General features: G+C 35.6%; 1 protein-coding gene and 1 long non-coding RNA gene across 3 annotated transcripts in view; one reads left to right on the forward strand and one right to left on the reverse strand.

Moving 5' to 3' along the window:
* The window catches only part of LOC110304378, an 82,209-nt gene extending 65,627 nt beyond the window's left edge, over positions 1–16,582 (forward strand). The window contains exons 3-5 of the long non-coding RNA XR_002379074.1: positions 4,844–4,891; positions 6,933–7,004; positions 15,175–16,582. This is a non-coding gene — a long non-coding RNA (uncharacterized LOC110304378). The remainder of the gene's footprint in view (positions 1–4,843; positions 4,892–6,932; positions 7,005–15,174) is intronic.
* The window catches only part of Gabrg2 (gamma-aminobutyric acid type A receptor gamma2 subunit), a 91,544-nt gene that overhangs the window by 46,239 nt on the left and 25,642 nt on the right, over positions 1–19,663 (reverse strand). For both annotated transcript variants that reach the window (XM_021175703.2, XM_021175702.2), the window contains exons 3-6: positions 18,311–18,378; positions 15,178–15,398; positions 12,604–12,686; positions 11,315–11,452 (exon numbers count right to left, since the gene is read on the reverse strand). In XM_021175703.2, coding sequence (XP_021031362.1) covers positions 11,315–11,452; positions 12,604–12,686; positions 15,178–15,398; positions 18,311–18,378 — 510 coding nt within the window. The remainder of the gene's footprint in view (positions 1–11,314; positions 11,453–12,603; positions 12,687–15,177; positions 15,399–18,310; positions 18,379–19,663) is intronic.

Below are 19,663 nucleotides of genomic sequence, written 5' to 3' on the forward strand. Positions count from 1 at the left end.
TCTCTCTCCTGTCTCTCTACCTTTCTCTGTCTCTACTACCCCCTCAGCTTCCCTCCCCACACCCTAAATAAACTTTATTCTATATCATACCCTTCATGTGGATGATACCTCAGGGGAAAAGAATGCCTCCTCCTGCCCCTGCACCATACCATGCCTCTACCAAACATATCCCTTGCTCTCATCTCTTTCTTTTGTATAAAACACAACAGTCAGGACATACCTTTACAATCTCAGAATTGAGAAGGTAGAGATAGAGGGATCCCTAGAATTAATGGGTCACTGTAGCATTTACAGTTAAGCTCTAGGTCAGTCAAAAGCCCTGCCACAAAAATTACAAGAAGGATAATTACTAATGAATAGTACCCAAGGTTGTTTTTTGACCTCCACATACTGGCCTACACAGGGGTCTGCTACATGTGTTCATTCATACCCACATGCCTGCATGGACATGAGGCGCGTGCATACACACACACACACACACACACACACACAAAGAGAGAGAGAGAGAGAGAGAGAGAGAGAGAGAGAGAGAGAGAGAGAGAAATTGAGAGAGAGAGAGAGATGCACACACACACCAAATAAAATTCTTTCCAAGCTTTTTTGAAAGGCAAAATGTTGTGAACTTCTCAGTAATATTCTTTTAATGAAATAGGGAAAGAAACATTGTTTTCTCCAGGTATTTGCTTTTCTTTGTATGATACATATCTAAGATTTTAGGTCTGCAACATTGAGCAGAGCATTCTATAAAGGTAGCACAGATGAATCACTCATTCACATAAAATAAACATATTCACTGCAGTTAAAGTACTGACCCTGTTATCTCAGTCATATTTTCTCCCTCACATTTAATTTTCACAAATTATTTGATGTTTTTTATATTTACTTCAAAACATCACATGTAATAGGAGACATTAGTTTTAGATACTGACACTGATGTGTCTTTAAGAATTCTACTTGCTAAGAAAACAATGTGTATAATCTCACTGGTTTTCACTTACTGTCTAAAACAAGAGAGTAATTCTTATATTTATCTTAAATAGTAATCATAAAAATTTATATTGCATTTATTTAAATAATACTTTTTCAAGGAACAAACTTATATAAACATAGTAAATTCTATGATATCTTGTGACACCTAGAAATTATGATGCAGAGATTTCTTTAGCTAGTAAATTATAGTATCACATTAGCTGTTAATACATTTCTAGAACTTATAGAATATCATTTAATTAAATGTATTACAATAATTACTGTTTATAAACATTCACAGGTTACTAGTGACCATAACTGGTTGTCATAGGAAGAATTTTATGTCACTAATATATGTCTGTAATGTTAGCCATTTTTATGATATGTTTTATTAAAAATTAGCCAACATAGTAAAGAAATGAAATCTACTACAATATGTGTTGTGGCTTCATATTAAAATAATGTTTTAAATACTAACAAATTCAAGCCATAAACATATAAAGGTTAATATTATAGAACCAAGAGGGTATGTAGGAGAAATGCAATGCTCATAATTGGTATGGTATAAAACACCATAATAAAATTAAATAATTTCTTGATAATATCAGTTGAGAGTAAAAAAACAAGAACATTTGACATTAAACATTTTATTGTCTCAGAAAATGAGAAAAATGGAAGCTTTCATGGTAAAGGACATTTAAAATACAAAACAAAGTAGTATTAAACTTTTTTGTGAGAGACTGAATGCCTTCTATCAAAGACAAAGACATAGGATGCCCTCTCTCTACATTACAGCTCTTTTTGTTCCAAAATGTCATATTTAAGATTTGTTTCAGGTCATTAAAACATTGTTATGTTTTAAATTTTTATTTATCTCATTTATCTTTTAGTTATACCATCTCTTTTTGTAGAGTATGTGGTTTAGGGAATAGTTTTAGTTTAAGTATTTTGTGTGGTTTTCTTAAAACTTCTGTCTCCCTCATTGAAATGTCAAATAGTCACACTAGAAATATCTTAGTCCTTTGTGAAGATTCCATGAGCTTTATTTGTGTCATTGTATTACTGGACTGCTTATTTAGTGCCCTACTTCTTTTTATTATTATTAATTGATTATTTTATTTATTTACATTTCAAATGTTGCCCCCCTACCTGGTCTCTCCTTCTCAAGCCCCCATCCCTTCCTTCATCCCTTTTGCCTCTAAGAGGGTGCTTCCCTACCCACCCACCTTCTCCTGCTTCACTCCTATAGCATCCCTCTAAGCTGGGGCAACAAGCCTCCACAGGACCAGGGCCTCCCCTTCCATTGATGCCAGATAAGGCAATCCTCTGCCACATGTTAGCAGGAGCCATGAACTTATCCATGTGTACTCTCTGGTTGGTGATTTAGTCCCTGGGAGCTCTGGGTGGTCTGGTTTACTGATATTGTTGTTCTTCCTGTGGGGTTGCAATCTCCTTCAACTCCTTCAGTCTTTTCCCTAACTCTGCCACTGGCATTCCCAGGCTCAGTCTGATGATCGCCTGTATCTGCATCTGTCTTAATCAGGCAATGGCAGAGCCTCTCTGAGGACAGCCATACTAGACTACTCTCTGCAAGAAATTCTTGACATCAGCCATAATGTCAGGGTTTGGTGTCTGCTGATAGGATGGATCCCAAGGTGGGATGGTCTCGGGGTGGCCTTTCCTTCAAAGAATCAACAAAATTAGGAGCTGGTTCTTTGAGAAAATCAACAAGGTAAATTAATCCTAGCCAAGCTAATTAAAGAGCACAGAGACAATATCCAAATTAACAAAATCAGAAATGAAAAGAGAGACGTAACAACAGTACTGAGGAAGTTCAAAAAAATCAGATCCTACTACAAAAGCCTATACTCAACAAAACTGGAAAATTTTAGTCATTGTTAAATTCAGCAATTGGCTTCTTTTTTAAACCAATGTGACTCTTCATGTAATACGCTAATGAGTCATGAGGGTAAAAAGCTATGTGTCTGGTAAATGAGTCCATTTAATATCTTTGAAGAGAATACATAAGTCTGTAAATTCTCATATCTACATTTATCAAATGGAAAATAGTGATTTTATACTCAGAGACATGTGGAAATAAAACTGTATTGTGCATAATTTCCAGAGGCTAATGACAATAAGACTTTTTGTCTTTTCCTGAGACACAAAGACACGAGTTTCTGGTCATGCTTTGTCTTCCTGGGAACATACCACTACTTCTTGCCAAGGAACACATGCCATCTTGAAACCAATCATTGTTTTTTGGAATTCATAAGTAGTTTTCTCCTCACCCATGGGATCCCATTTCCAGAAAGTTTCCAAATAATATCAGAACAATATTGGAATTTAAAAATCAAACATACAGTGTGTAAAGTAGCACAATAGTCCAGTATTACAGCTGATAAAAAGTGAATTATCATTTCTAGTTACCATCTCTAAGTGTGTGTGGGGGGGCATGTGTATGCTAGTATCACAGAAAACAAAATAGATGAAGGAGACTATCATATTCCTTATACTTATCACCTACATATCAATACATTTGTTTGCACTTGATTTCTCTTCAAAATCATATTGAAAACTCAGAAAAGGAGCAGCATCCTATGAAAACATCTATCTATAAAGAAAGTAGCTGCTGCATTTACCCATCTGCTAGGGACCTTTGCTTACAGCAGGAGCCGTGGAGGGCTCAGGACAAGGGCTTTAGAGAAACATGTAGTTAAGTGCACTCCTTTTTTAGATAAGAAATTTTCAGTCCGGAGCTAGAAGAGCGTCTCCTGGAAGCTCCAGGCCAATGGCTAGTTACATTATTGAATATTTTCCTCAAGTGAAATGAAATTTAACTTTTTAAATTGAATAGTAAAAATAAAATAAAAGTCTATGGTTGTACAGTCATTCAAGAATATATTTTAAGATAGTATGTTACTATTTCAAGTACTTTAGAAACTATGTACTGCTTAAAATAGACTCATGACTCACATAATCTCAAAAATACAAAGACTACAAACCAATGTTACTGCAGCTGAGTTTCCATTAAGTTTCCTCTCTTCTAACTTAGTTAATCCAAGAAAACCTTACTAACTTTTTTTTTTCATTTTATTTCCTGCCTCTCCCCTTAATATAGTGCACTATAGTAACAATCCTTTGATCTCTCTCATTTCTTTAGCAATCTAAATTAACCTTAAGTTGGGGACTTGAATTGTTACTCAGACAATTGTTTCACTATAAATCAGTGTGTGTGTGTGTGTGTGTGTGTGTGTGTGTGTGTGAGAGAGAGAGAGAGAGAGAGAGAGAGAGAGAGGAAGAGAGAGAGAGAGAGAATGTAAAAGTGATGCACTTGAACTTGATGTCAAGTAGTAAGTGGAAATAAGTAAAGATGATAGAGTATGCCAACATACATCCTAGCTCATACAGAACAGTATTGCATAGTGGGAGATGATGTAGAAGTTTTGAAGATGAAGACTAACTAGGAGGTAATTCTAGACCTCAATCAATAATGCATATACTTTATCCATGGACTATTATCCGAAATTGGGTCTGTGTATCCCAAATGATTATCATGAATACACATTTAACAACAAGGGCTTTTAGAATATTTGTACTTTTGTATATATTGCAAGAAAAAATTAAGAAACAAATATATCTATGTATTTGTAACTTTCTGGTTACTGCCACAAAATATTCAGACAAAGCAATTTAGCTAGGGAAGAGTTTATTTGGCTCCGAATTAGGTTTGATACATTATTTGGGGGAATTTCTGGTTGCAGGAGCTTTAGGCAGTTGATCATCCCCTGTCCAAAAGCAGAGAGTGATAAAAACTGATGCTCACCTCAATCATTATTATTTTTTGTTTTTGTTTTTGCTCTTCCCACTTCAGGTCACTGTGAGCCTGAGCTCAAACAGTAGGTGAAAGAAACCAAAGTAAGTAATCACTAATCTGCAAGTTTTGACAAAATCTGTACAAAGGCGCTTTATGACAATAGCAGTTTCAAATGCATTGTGAAAAGCAATGTGGAAAGTTCAGTGGATAAGAAGAATATAATAATTTTTATTTTGGTTCATTATGAAGGCATTTAGTTCATAATAATTTAAGTTCCTCTATGAGAACCACTTGTTTATATTTTTCATCTCAGAGTGAGAACATGGGAGAACAAAGTTTTACACACACACACACACACACACAGAGAGAGAGAGAGAGAGAGAGAGAGAGAGAGAGAGAAATTATGGAGAGAATCTGACAACCAAATTCTCTGAGTATTAATAATATGAGCAGAAAGAATGGATTCCTGGTTTAAACACTGTAAAGTGGGAAAAATGAATTCTGCATAACATTTTAATTCATGAAACAGATATAGTTTTATCAAAGTAAATTGTCACATTGGATGACCTGAAGGGATAGGGGTTGAGAATAAAAATCCCTATATAAAGTTAGGCACTAATTATGTTCTCACAGGGTAATGGGGTTCAAGGTCGGAAATTTATGGGATTTCAATAATAGTTAAGGTGGTCATAGTAACTGTAATGAAATTTCTTTCCCTTTACAAAGAGCTTCCTACTTTTCACTTGGCTTTATTTTTTCATGTGGGTGCTGCGGATACAAAATCATATCCCTGAGATTATGCAGCAAGTATTCTAACCCACTGAATCATCTTGATTTTTTTTAAGTTAAATAGAACACCAAACTTCATTCCTAGAGCAATCCTATAGCAGTGGTGATGTTGAGCTCAGATATAGTGAATGATTTCTGAGGAGAACATATGAATATCAAGAGTAGAAGCAGTTTTGAACAATTGAGTGACCAGGATCTAAGGGTGCATGCACACTGTCAAAGAAGGTTCCATATAGTTTTAGTGCAACAGTAAAAACACTAAGAGGAAGCATATACTTGTTTAAGATTTCGAGTGACAGAAATAAGATACTGCGTGTGGGATCTAGGAGAAGATAGTCAGTGTTGTGAGAGTTTGATTCTCAGGACCTACATGATGAAAACAGGAGAACTAACTCCCATGGGTTTGAATTGATCACCACATGCATACTGCAGTACTACACACACACACACACACACACACACACACACACACACACACATACACAATGACATGTGCTTTTAAAAACTCTGTTGGAGAGAAAGAAAATTAAAATTGAACTTGAGTATGGGATAGGCAAGATCATTTCAGGCCTATATTAGCAGATAAATTTTCTGACGAGCTGAGAAAATACAGAAAATAATGCTGAATGACACTGGAACCTCAAGCAGTAGAGAGAATGGGTTGAGTTCTTGGCATATGCCGGCCTTTGTATACCAGGGGTTCACAGCACCAGCATGGGAGCAAAATAGTGTAATAAGAAAAACCAAGCTCCTGGGAGCAGGCCAATTAAATTCATACTCTGCCTATGCCCTCGATCCTCACAAAGATTTAAAATCCTCAAAGTCACTGATTAGCGTGCTATCAGCATAGTTGGTAATTGGTTAGTATTGGGAACTAATATTATGATAGGGAACTGATGCAAGCCATATCCATAGAGTGAATTCTGGAGCATGTCGTACTGTTCAAGGAGTTCTGCTGCTCTTTGTTTAATTTACAAGGCACACACCTTAGCGGAGAGAGGCTGACAGCAGGGACATGCCTTAATAAGCAGCCGACATAGTCCAGATAAGAACAGACACATTTGTGAACTAGGACAGTGGCAGTGGCAACAGAAAGGAGGACAGTTACACAAGAGATTTCAGAGGCATAAGTGCCTTCATGAATCATTAAGTGTGGGAGGCAGAGACATGACTCTGAGTGTTCATGCCTGCCTCACGGGGGCCACGGTGGTGCTGCCACCAGATAATGAACCATCAAGAAGAGATGAAGTTTGGGAAGAGGATTCTTAGATCAGGATTCATGATAGTGTCGTAACTGAATTGAAGGTACTCACTAAAGGCTACACTAATCTACCACCCGGAAAATATTTTTCTCCAGGGATCCCACAGAGATACTGAGAGTAAATAAGATGATTTAAGAACTATGAAGAAACAAGCAATGACCTAACTGGTGAGGAATTCTTTCCTGTACAGACTTCCCCATCATTTGTGTGTGTGTGTGTGTGTGTGTGTGTGTGTGTGTGTGTGTGTGAGTGTGGTATTAGTTGTAGTACATTTCGCCTTTTCTTCCTCCTTTTCAATATACTCAGTTTTGGGAGCACAAATATATATACACACATACATACATAAGTACATACATATAAAATTTATGTTTATTATACTTCACAGTAACTTCAATTCATAGTAACTGATTCTGACTTACTTTTTTTTGCTAATTTAAAAAAGCATCAACTTAGCTACAAATACAGTAATCTAATTTTAAAAAGTTAACACTGAACATATGGCTTCCAATCTAGCCATGACGAGCAAGGGACCACTTTCCTCAATCTTTCCAGATTCTACATGTGAACATCATTTAAGTAGTACACAAAATGCCCCTCTACAATCAGGGTGTCATCTGTTATTAGAATGCTCTGGGCATGTTTGATGTTAGCTTGATATCAACCAGGAACATGCTGGCTTTGATATGTCACTTTATCCTAATCATTCACTTATCCTCCTCCTCTAACCAAAACTACAGATAACTCTGGTCTTACTGCTGCCATCAACGATGCTATGCAATCACTCAGTTTGCAATGCAATGCATTCCATGCTGTTCTCCGTCTGCCCATCACTCTCTTCAGACTCACAGCACCTTCTATTACTTCTTTTACATTAATAGATTTTCCAGGATCAAATTGTTGCAAGAATCAAGCCGTGCTATCTGTATTGATATTAATTTTCAATCCTTTGTTTTCAGTGAGGCCATTGAAATTGAAATGCACAAAAAGGAAGGACAAGAAGTAGAAAGAAATGATAAGTTTTCAATCTAGCCACCCACCATTAAACGAAGTCATTGTACCAACCTGGCATTTTTCTTTCCTACTACTTCATTGTGGCTTCTTCCTTCGAAAGATTAATTTTCCTATGGGACCTTGGTAACTTGTACTGTGTGAGAAGTGATTAGATAATTCTCTTCTGCACATATATCTTAATAAGTGCCCTCAGGCAGCATCCAAGTGACATTGAGGGCAGGGGATTAAACTAGGGGTTTAGGCTGCAGCATCAGCCTTCGTCAGCTGCCATTTGTGCTGAACATCTTGCTGGAACAAAATGACTAAACAAATGTGTGCTAGTCATGAGTTTGTGATTCTGTTTTAGGGTGCTGGGATAAATATAGAAATATGGATATACAGCAGAACTTAATCCCAGCTTCTCTTTCTGGAAGAGATAACGACTGGAGATTATTTTAGTATTACTTTTACAGATGGGAGGCTTTAGTGAAAAGGTAGCCTTGAGATTTTGCTTTGTTTTTTTTTTTTTTTTCTGCCTGAAACAAATGAAAAATAAAACTGGTGTAGTACATTATGATCAGTATCCCTGAGAATCCAGGAACAGAAGGTCACCTTTCCAAGCACTGCTTTGACCTTTGTGCTTGCTTGTCTAAAACAAAAGTGGCTTTAGAAGAACCTTGTGGGTGGTAAAATCAATGCGGGGATCAGAGCCTTCTCTAGTTTGGAGACTGATGTGTTGAAGGCCAATTTCTAAATACCAATTTTGTTTGGTTTCTGAATCTATTCATCTCTGAGCAATAGATAAGGTACCTTCCATATTATTCAATACAAAAATTATGTCCTATGAATGTATGAAAAGGAATCATTGGAAATCTGATAGAAACTTAAGTACATAATTAAGGCTTGCCTTAGTGTTAATAGTAAGGTGAGAACATAAGATTTATGTCTGAAATGGGGACATTTTTCACTTGATTCAACACTGAGTTGTTGGAACACTATGCACAGAGCTTGATGTCAGTTTTTCAGAGTTCAGACTGACTACATATATGTGTAGTTGGTGTTTGCTACTTTGTGGATTCCTCTTTTCCTCATCATTGATACCCTGGTTTCACCACCTAGATAGGTAAGAAAGAAGGATAAGGGGAGAGAAATAGAGAGATCCTTGGATCTAGTTACTTTCTTCTTGTTTCTTCTTTGTCTATGACTACTAACAAACTGCAATCAACCCCATTGAATGACCAAAACCACCACCATCACCTCTCAGGGCCCATATATATATATTATATATATATATACACTCTGAAAAGTTCCTAGAATTCCAAATGTCATACAATCGCAGAAGCTACCAGCAGCTGGTAAAACCATGCCTCTGCTAGAGCACAAAGCAAATCAAAGTCAGCTGCTGAGGACAGTCTAAAGAAGCCCCCACATTCCTACACCTGGGATTAAGTGGAAAATATATTCTTAAAAATATTTCTGTGTTTTTCAAAGTAACAAAAATTCCAGAATTGTCACCACAGATATGAAACATTCCTTATCTCAAAATATGTCTACCTTGTTCCCATGGAGGGTTTTTAATCTATAAAGCATACCATCTAGATTAGCTACTTTTATATTACTGTGCTAAGACACTATGACTAAGGCATCTTACAGAAGAGTTTACAGGGGGCTTACAATTTTAGTGGATAGTCAATGGCCATCATGATTAGGAGCAAGCAGGCAGGCAGCATGCTGGAACAGTAACTGAGAGCTTGAATATTGAAACACAACCATGAGGCAGAGCTGTGAATGCCATAGGCTTTTGAAATCTGAGATCCCACCCACAACAACGCACCTGGAATTTGTTTGGGTTATTTTTGTCCATGAGGAAAACCAAGTTGAGGAGAAAAGGGTTCATTTGACTTATATATTCTGAGTCCCAGATCGCTGAGGGAAGCCAGGACAAGAAATCAAACCAGGCTGGATACTGGAGGCAGAAGTGGACAGGCCATAAAGAGTGAATGTTGTTTATCTCTCCCTGCTCCCTGTGACTTGCTCAGTTTGTTTTTGTATAACACCAAGGACTAACATCCAAAGGATGGTACCAGCCATATTGGACGGGATCTGCCCACATCTATCATTATTAAGAAAATGCACTACAAGCCCAATCATATTCAAGCATTTTCTCAGTCCAGACCCCCTCCTCTCTGATGGCTTATCATGTGCCAAATTGACATAGAACTTTCCAGTATATATTTCCTCCAACAAGTCTATACCTCCTGATCCTGCTTAAAGAGTTCACGGAACTGGGGACCAAATATTCAAACATGAGTCTGTGTTAAGCAGTCTTATTCAGACCACCCCAGCATTAAAAGTCATGAGATTTCATTTTCAAATATTAACTTTCAGCTTATCTTAATAATTTAAGGTCCTGTGTGCACTTAACAATTGCAATTTTAGAAGCATTTAATGATTGACAGCTTCCTAAATGCCAGTATCATTTTATGATATATATATTCAGTATTTATTTTAATACATATAAAATATTTGGAAATGTTGGTCCCATGAGAGTTTCAGATAATGTCACAGTATCTATAGCTTATCATTGATGTAATTGTGACTTGAGACAGATCTATCTAGTACATAAAGTTTGTTATCTTATCCAGTTTGGAGCCAGTATAAAACTATTAAATTGAACAGTGATTTCCAGACACACTATTCAGTTGCCCATATGAATTCACAGAATTGTGACAGTAACAGCATACACAAGGACTGTGAAAGCTCTTCTGGCTCTGCCAGAAGAAATCCTGGCATAGTGGGTGAGTTACCCTCTAGATGAAGAGCTATTGTTTCATAGGCTCAAAGGAAGGAGATTTTGGTTCTGTTTGTTTGTCTATGTCATGATGGGACTTCTAATAAACTAATCTTTATACATCAGAAAGACCATAATCTCAATACTAGTTGGGTCACAGGAACTGAGTGGAAAGTGGAGAAAAGAAAAGGAAACTCAAAGTTCGTGGAAAGAAGTGAAAGAATGATAAGGGTTGGGGGTGGAGATGGGGCAATATGTTAAAAATACATTGCATGAAGTTCTGGAAGACTCAACAAACATATTTTGAATATGTTGAATTACTCAGCGGTCAACGAGTCCTCACCTATTTCAGCTACTTGTATGATTATTAGAAATGTTGCAGTTTCAATATATTATCAAACATGCTCCCGAACAGGAATGAATTAATTTATGCCTAATAAACACACTATTTTCACAAAGAATTGCAATTCACTTTGAGAAATTAGTACAAAACTTACCAAACCATTTTAAATCCAATTTGTCTTACATTGATAGAGTACACTTGAATTTATCTATGCAACTAGAATACTAGCTATCATTTTGTCTAAAAAAAATGAACATACTTCATTATCTTTTTGAATGCCATTTGTAAGTTGCGCATCTAAAAGCTTTGCAGACTGTGTGTGTGAGTTAAAATCATTTTCAAGAATGCCTTACCAGAAGTTGTCTTCACTACTTCAGTTGTATTCCTCAATCCAACAAAGGAAAATTGATACAGCCTCCATGATCTTGTGTCACCCACTTCAACAGAACTGCGCTTCCATTGATAAACAATTTCTTCACGAGGATATCCATCTACCATGAGATGGGAAAGCTCACATTAAATATGACAGTGAATGACCAGCCAGAGGTAGCAACCACCTTCTTTGAATAACTTGTAAATACCAAGGGAGAACAAAACTGAAAGTCATATGAGCACACTGGACTGGCCTTGTGGAATTTGTCTCCCAGAAAATTAACAAAATGTATATCAAATCCTTCTGGAAAAGACTGAAAGTAACAAAGTCAAAACTGCCTTTAAAAAATCTCACTTTTAGTTGCATGTAATGTAAACAATGAAGGATATTCTAAATGTTGTATTTGTACTTTATATCACTTTTGTAAGATACAAACGTATCCAGTACAAAGTGAAAATTAGATATGTAAAAGAGTATTTTATAATGAAGTAAATTACATATGATCAATTCTCTTATCACTGTCTTTTAAAATTAACTACTGTCATGACTTTCTTGATTTTAGGAGTCTCTCTGACTCTATTGAAGAAAAATTATGTTGATGAAAATGCATGTTTAAAATCCATAGTTAACATTTCATTCATACAAAAACGTCTAACTGTTAAACCAGAAATAAGGCAGAGATGAATAATCTAATATAGATATTGAACAAATAGGAATTCATGTAGAAAACTGAGGCCTGTTTGCTTTAGAATATCTGTGGAAGTTTTAATATTTAATTGGTGATAGAGTTGTCAAAATCCCCTTGATATGTTGAAAATATCTTCTCTGATGAAAATAATAAGTCAGGCTTTTACAGTGTTGACATATCATACATTTTTACAAATATTATACCAACAAAACAGTGTTAATGTGAAGTATACTTTGCTTAAGAATGTGCTATAACATTCTTCTGAGTCCCATGATAAAGGATATTGGAGGTATAGTATCAACCATTTATACTTTCTATTGAGTCCTGGCCTGGCCTTACAATCCACCTCAACAGTCAGTTTGGGCACCCATTGTCTATTTTTCTATGAGTTGCCCATTCCATCAATTCTTTTTGTAAAGATTGTTTTAATTGGGACAGTTTGAATTACAATAAAAAAGATGTCAAAATCAATAGCAAAGCTCAGTGCCACTATGTAATTTCTCAGATTCACTGCATTAATTGACAAGGCAATTAGAGTGACTACAGGTGGCAGGGCACAATCTGGAGAGAATATTACTTACAACTGGAGAACTCCAGGGGGCAGGAGTGTTCATCCATTGGGAAGTTGTGTAATTGCAACTGGCACTCAGCATCAATTGTTAGCCTAATTAGAACAACAATAAATATACAGAGAAAAAAATTGCTAACATCATTTTACAGTGCACACTGACATCCTTTCTAGAACAATCTTACACTATGATTGATAAAACAAAGTGATCCTCTATGAAAAAAATTCAAGTTCTAGGTAAAAATTATTTCTGAGCATATTTTATTTACATAGCAGACAGAACCACCTAATTCACCTCAACTCCATTAATTCAAAATATGTGGATACTTGTTTTGTATTTTATCTTATTTATTTTTGCAAATTAACTGCACACAGGAGATTTCTCAGTGAATATTTTTAACTTATTTAAGAGAACAAACTGTTTTAGGAACTTAGGCTCGTTTAATGTTTGCATCAAATGAATGCTGACAGTTCTCTGATCTTATCAGCTAATTAACATGAAGCCTTCTGTTGGCAAGAACTTGCTGTTTTTAAATTGCCATAGGTGGGTTTTAAAATACCACTGCTGCACAAGGGACTGGTATGCACTTTTACAACAAAGATAGATAGATAGATAGATAGATAGATAGATAGATAGATAGATAGATAGATAGATAGATAGAATTATTTTCCTATATAAGATGTTTTATATAGGAGAGGATATCTAAAAGCAAACAAGAGATGCTAAATGCACATACAATGAGACAATGAGAATGACTTCACCATTGAGTCTCAGTTTAAACAAAGTTTAAAACCTCAAGATGTGCAGTTTTAAGCCCTGGACTGTGACTCAAGAAGGGAGTTTAAATCTGAAGGAGTATAGATGTTCTGGCCACCTTTGGAAAGGCATAAAAAAATAGAATCAAACTGTAATGGTGATGATTAGTGGCTTTCAAAATGTTCATGTTCATCAGCTACATTTCTTACAAGCTACAATACCACTGCTTAAGTGATAGAAATGTTATTTTACAAAAATTAAATTTAAAGGATTCTCTAATTAGCATGACTTTTCATTGAGAACATATTAGATGTTTTGTGGTACAAGAGAGCAATAAATAATCTTTCTGTGTATCTTCAATGGCCTATGAAGCCTTGATGATCTGAACTACTTCTGTACTAAATGCTGTGATGGCTCCATTGCACTGAAAGGTATTCAAGGTCACAGGGACCAGGAACTCGGTTATGATCTGTACTTAGGCTCTTCACTCTTCGTCACAGCAGGAGACTTTAATCACTGTCTCTATAATCATTCTTCAAAGAATAGTTTGGCTTTATTCCCAAATGAGATTTTAATTAAATCTGGTTTTTATTAGAATTATCTCTCAAAATAAATTGATATTCTTATTATTAAAATAATACAGATAGATTGCAGATATAAGTATAGATTCAGAAGTATAAATAGCTCTACAAATACATGCACACATGTATTCAGACATTTATAGTTTAGATAAGCAACTAAATTAAAAATCATCTTTCTTTATAAATACATACATTGTTTCAAGTCTTAAGCAGATCATAACTGACACTTAAAGGAGGGTTCTATAATTAAACACTGTTCCCCAAATTAATAAGAACTCAAAATTGACGAAAACATTATAATATGATAACAAGACTTGAGGTAGAGTGAATGATTGCAGATTTCCCAAGCCAAATGAACTCTGATTTATCATTCAGACTTTGATTTTCACATTTCTAATTCTAGTCATTACCTTATCAGGAACTTAATAAATTCCCACTGAATCTAAAATAGACACAATGACTTTCTTTTGCAATTATGGTAGAGATTTCAAATCATTTGAAAGTATTATGCTTTATATGTTTAGTATTAAGCATTACAAGAAATAAATATATTTTACTGGTACCTATGACATGTTAACTTCGATGTATATTTTTTAGATATTGCTAATATATAAATAAATCTTACAATATACCATGACCCAAGATTAGCATTTTGCCTGTCACTAATTTCACCTGTAACAATCCTGTGGGGCAAGATTCTTACCTGTCAGGTAAAGAATCACTAGCTATAACTCATAGATATTAAAGAATGGGAGGTAATTTAGTGAGAAGCAGGGAGACTTTTGTACTGCAGAGTGAGAGTTCCACATTCACCACTTAGTGTATGTCAAAGTTCCATGCACTCAAGTGCTACTTAAACGGAGATTTGTAAATTCAGTCTCCTTACAAGAAAAGGATTCTAAAGATCACAAATGGTCATGAAAATACAGTAGCTCCATCTTTCCTAATATTTAATATCTGCTTTCACTTAATACACCTACCTATAAAATCTAACAAGAAAAATATAGTGCTTATTATGTAAAAGAGAATGTTGATACATATTCTAGAGCCAAGTTCATAGTCATATAACCTTCTAGCAAGTTCTGTACATAGAAAATTTGTAGTTACTCTAGTTCATGGGACATCAAGATAGAAGGCAAAGAGTTGTAAGAATCCTTTTCTATCCCTCCTTCTTTCCTTCCTGAAAGAGTCAGGTTGATTTTGTTCTTATTTTCAACAAGTACTTCTTCCCCACCCTCTCAAAAAGTACCTTAAAGTGTAGAGAACTCGACCATCATTCCAAATTCTCAGCATCCTGTTGGGAGTGGTGATCCAGTGAGCATCAGCCTTTTTGGAGTTCCTGAAGAAAGTGTCTGGAATCCAGATTTTCCCCACCATATTGCTATTCAAACGGAGAACTTTAATGGTACTGTTAAATTTCAAACGTCTGTCATACCAGGTTTGGGCAAAAAAAATATCAATTGTATATTCCTGTTTTAAAAAGAACAGAAGATTTAAAATGTTTATTTCTTTTTTTAATCTTGTGCTTACTGCCAGTATGAGACAGCATGGAATAGTGCAACAGGAAACAATAGCTTTGCTGGAGAGGTCTCTACCTCAACCGTCTTTTACTCCAGTTTCAGACATCTATGAGTTCGGGCCAAATCTCCAAACCCTGGTAACTTCCTTCCTTCATACACATACAAAACAAGAAGCCAGACCACTATTTGCTAGGGAGAAGTAGAGGTGGGCGCTTCCTTATCCACTGTAGGATATTTAGCATGACCTCTGCCTCTATATCCCAGATACCAATGTTACCTAAAAGAATAATTGTTCCACATTCACTACTGTAGAGCAAATTGAAGCCCTATGCATCCAATATACTTAAATGGAGTTGTAGGTTCAGCTGCCTTACAATAAAAGAAAGGCTCTAAAGATGCCCAATGGTTACCCCTGTGAAAATGTATAAAATGCTTTGCCCCCTGACAAATAGCAAATTCAAAAGACAACATACTAGAAGTTACGACTGTTTATTCCACTTCTCTAAATACGATTAGTATAATTAAATCGCTTACTTTGCTTAGCTATGCCATGCTTTTATTTGTGAGTGGATTCGAATAAAGTTATTTTATTAAGATAGTAGTAGTAGTGATTCTTATGCTGAATTAATCTCTCTAATGAAGCATATTCTTAAATGTAATAATGACAGGTGAACATAACAATTCACTATAAGAGCCTATCAAATATAAGGCGGGTGACTTCAGACAAAGAGAAGCAAGTACTGTGTGACATTTAGACCTGCAGGGCTAGAATTAGAAAACAGTGGATCTGGTGAGGCTGCCACATTCATAGGCAGTCCCAAGGAAATCCTTCTTTATTAGCTGTGCTTTGTTTCCCTCTATTTATAAAAGAAAAACTAACCCTAATACATGGGTCCACCTTCAAGGTCCCGGATACTTGTCTGAGCATTTTGACTTTGTCAACAGCATGAGAGTTTTTAATGAAAAACAAAACCCTGCTGACATTTTGTGTGGTTTTTGTTGTTGCTTTTGTTTACTTGTTGGTTTTAGTTTTTGTGATTCTTCAGCACTTCAGAAATCCTTCCTTTGGATCAGTTTCTGAATGTGTGTTTTTCAGGTGTCCACTCATTTAAGAAACCACTGTACATCAATAATCCAAAGAACTGGCTCTTATAACAATGAATGGCATCCTAAATTATGCAGCCGCATCACAGTTCCAAACAACCATTCCTGTACTTTGCACTGCTTTATATACTGATGTCAGTCAGATTGATCTTAAACAGGAAAAGCAGAACAAATGAAAACGACTTAGAATTCTTAGAATATGGAAAACTCAGAAGGACCTCCTTATTTATCTGGTATCCCATACTCCATTGTATGTCGCAAAGCATGAGGACCCTAGGGCAGGCGTGGTTTATCACTACTTCATGCAACATCAGGATGAAGGATGTTGCTGCATGAACACTGTTCTGCAATCCTTTCATCTGTACCACATGCTCCTGGGTCTCACTGTGACAGACTACAGGCCACTGCTTATACCCTACACCTTGCACACAGGTTATTTCTCAGTTCAAAATCCTTTTTTTTAAAAAATTATATTAATTAATTATTTTATTTATTCATATCCATAATCCTCATCCCATTTCCCCTTACAGAGTTCTTTTCTCTATTCCCTTTCCTCTTTGTCTCTAAGAGGGTAGCCAGCAGAGAGGTCCAGAGGTCCAGGAGAATGAGTGGAAAGATGCAGCTGCCAGGGCTGGGATTGAGGAGAAACAAAGTCCCAGAGACCTGGGATGTGAGAGGATCCCAGGACTCAGTGTGGGTGATCTTAGCTAAAATGCCCAACAGTGGGATATAAAACCTGAATAGACCACCTCCATTATTCAGACAGAAACCCACTGGAGGGATGGGGACACCAACCTACCTACAAAATTTTTAACCCAAAATTGCTTCTGTCTGAAATTTTTACATATTGGGTAAACAACAAATTTCATGAACTATTTTTCAACTAATTAATGCTGAATTAAAAAATAAAATGATGCAATAAATCTAGACATATTTTAGCTCCAAAAAATGACAATAAAAACCACATTTCACAAAACTAAGGGGAGTTCCAAAAGACCCTCATTCTGACCAGAAGCTAAGCTCTACATTTGAACACACTTCCAGCACAGACAATGTTAAATTATTATTTAAGACTATCTTTAAATATTTACAGTTTGGTCCAAATACTCAGGTTGTAACATCTGAGATTACTTTAATGAGTATGTAAGTAATTAGAGTAACTGTAAGTTTATGTCATCCTCTCTGTGTTTCTAAACATAACAATACAGCATAAAATACATTTATTCTATCATGGTAAATACCAGGTTTAATTTATAACATCACTATAATCTATTGTGTTGTTATATATGTTACAGTATAAGGCATGGCATTAAAATAATAATTTTCTGCTATATCAATATTGCTGAACTTGTGTTTTACTATAATTTACCATATTATTTGTAATAAAATGTACTATATATTTATTTCATTATAGTATATTAGATGTTCAATCTAGTTTTTCAATTCAGATTTGAGTTGAAAATATAAATATACAGTATGTGCTCTGAGAAACATTTCTAATTTGAACCAAACTATTGTTTCTATACCATCAAGCTTCTAAAAAGAAGACATATTTCATATGTATTTTTGGATCAACATTATATCACAATTACACACATTAATTTCATATCAAACTACGTTTGATTCTAATGACAGTAATCTTCAAATTTTAAACAGTATCATATCATGTAATATTGTCTTTTCAAAATCTTCATTCCCTTCAAAAAATATAGTCCTTATTTCCACGCTAAATATAGACAATTAAATTCTGTAACTCACCATATTGATAGCATTCACTGGACCAATGCTGTTCACATACATATCTGTATGAATTAATGTTGGTTTCACTGCAAGGAAAATTACATGGATGTGTGTTTGTTTTTTCCAGGAACAAAATTGTATTCATTTAGTCTGATTTTTTTAGCCTGACTCACTAGAAGTGATTTATTCACAATTAATTTAGTACTAGTCAATACTTCACATTTTCATAATAATTTTTGTTTTCACAGAAATATCTTCTTTTAATCAAGTTGTTTCAAAAAAAACCAAGTATAGTAGAAAACAAAAGACGTTTCTTTCTGTTTGCTTTTCTGCAATGTTCTCTCAGTTCTCCTGGTTTTCCTCACTTTCTCCTCCCAATCCCCAAGCCCCCAACCAGGCTCCGGAAGCTGCTTGTGATTCCTGACCACTCTTGATTGATACACGTAGGAAAGTGATTAATGAGTGATAGGGGATCTAAGTTCTAGAAGTCCAAAGTAGACAAAAGCAACAGTATTCTTGTTTATGCATTTATTATCATTTCACCTTCATGCATCTCTAGCCAATAGCGAATCAAAATCTTCCCCAATGACCTACTGAATGCTGTAACTGCGTAGAAAGTATAAGAACCTATATGGAAACTGTTTCACACCAATTTGTTATACAGAACTAATATTTTTTAAAAAACATATGTGGTATAACATTCAAGATCGAATGAGCATGATCTATTTTAAGTTAACATTTCATGAGCAGAGGATACATGAGGTGGTTCTGGGCTTAAATTCAAGCCCGTTTGTCTCATCTTTATTCATTTTCCTTGAAAGTACCATGCCCAAGATCTCTATGGCAGACAGAATTCTTCATCTACACTGACATCCACACCCTTTCCCTCCTGTGAGTGAGGTTACTTCCTTGTCTCTTGATTTTGGGGCTGGCAAACCTTAGACAATATCTATACAAAAGTGAATGTGCCAATTCAAAATCCAACATTAAGTCTTATGATATTCCACCTTCTCTCTCTTTCTTTTCTCTTACTATTCTCCTAGCTCGAGTGCCGATTTTGTAGACTGTCAGCCCAGTTTGGCTTAACGTAGGTTAGCCCTTCTGGCAGTGTGGTGCCAAATAATGCATATGGCTAAGGCCACTGAAATTTTCAGCTGGTTGTTCTACAAATGAATGTACCCAACATGTTCTCTGCTATTCTTCACCTTTCTTCCTTTTCCCTCTGGAGCCATTTCATAAGAAGGTGACTTTTTTTATAAAATCTTTGATCTAGAATGCTCCACTATGTTCATAGCAGCCCTATTTATAATAGCCAGAAGCTGGAAAGAACCCAGATGTCCCTCAACAGAGGAATGGATACAGAAATTATGG

This window comes from Mus caroli, chromosome 11 (genome assembly GCF_900094665.2).
Source record: "Mus caroli chromosome 11, CAROLI_EIJ_v1.1, whole genome shotgun sequence".
In the NCBI taxonomy this organism is placed as follows: domain Eukaryota; kingdom Metazoa; phylum Chordata; class Mammalia; order Rodentia; family Muridae; genus Mus; species Mus caroli.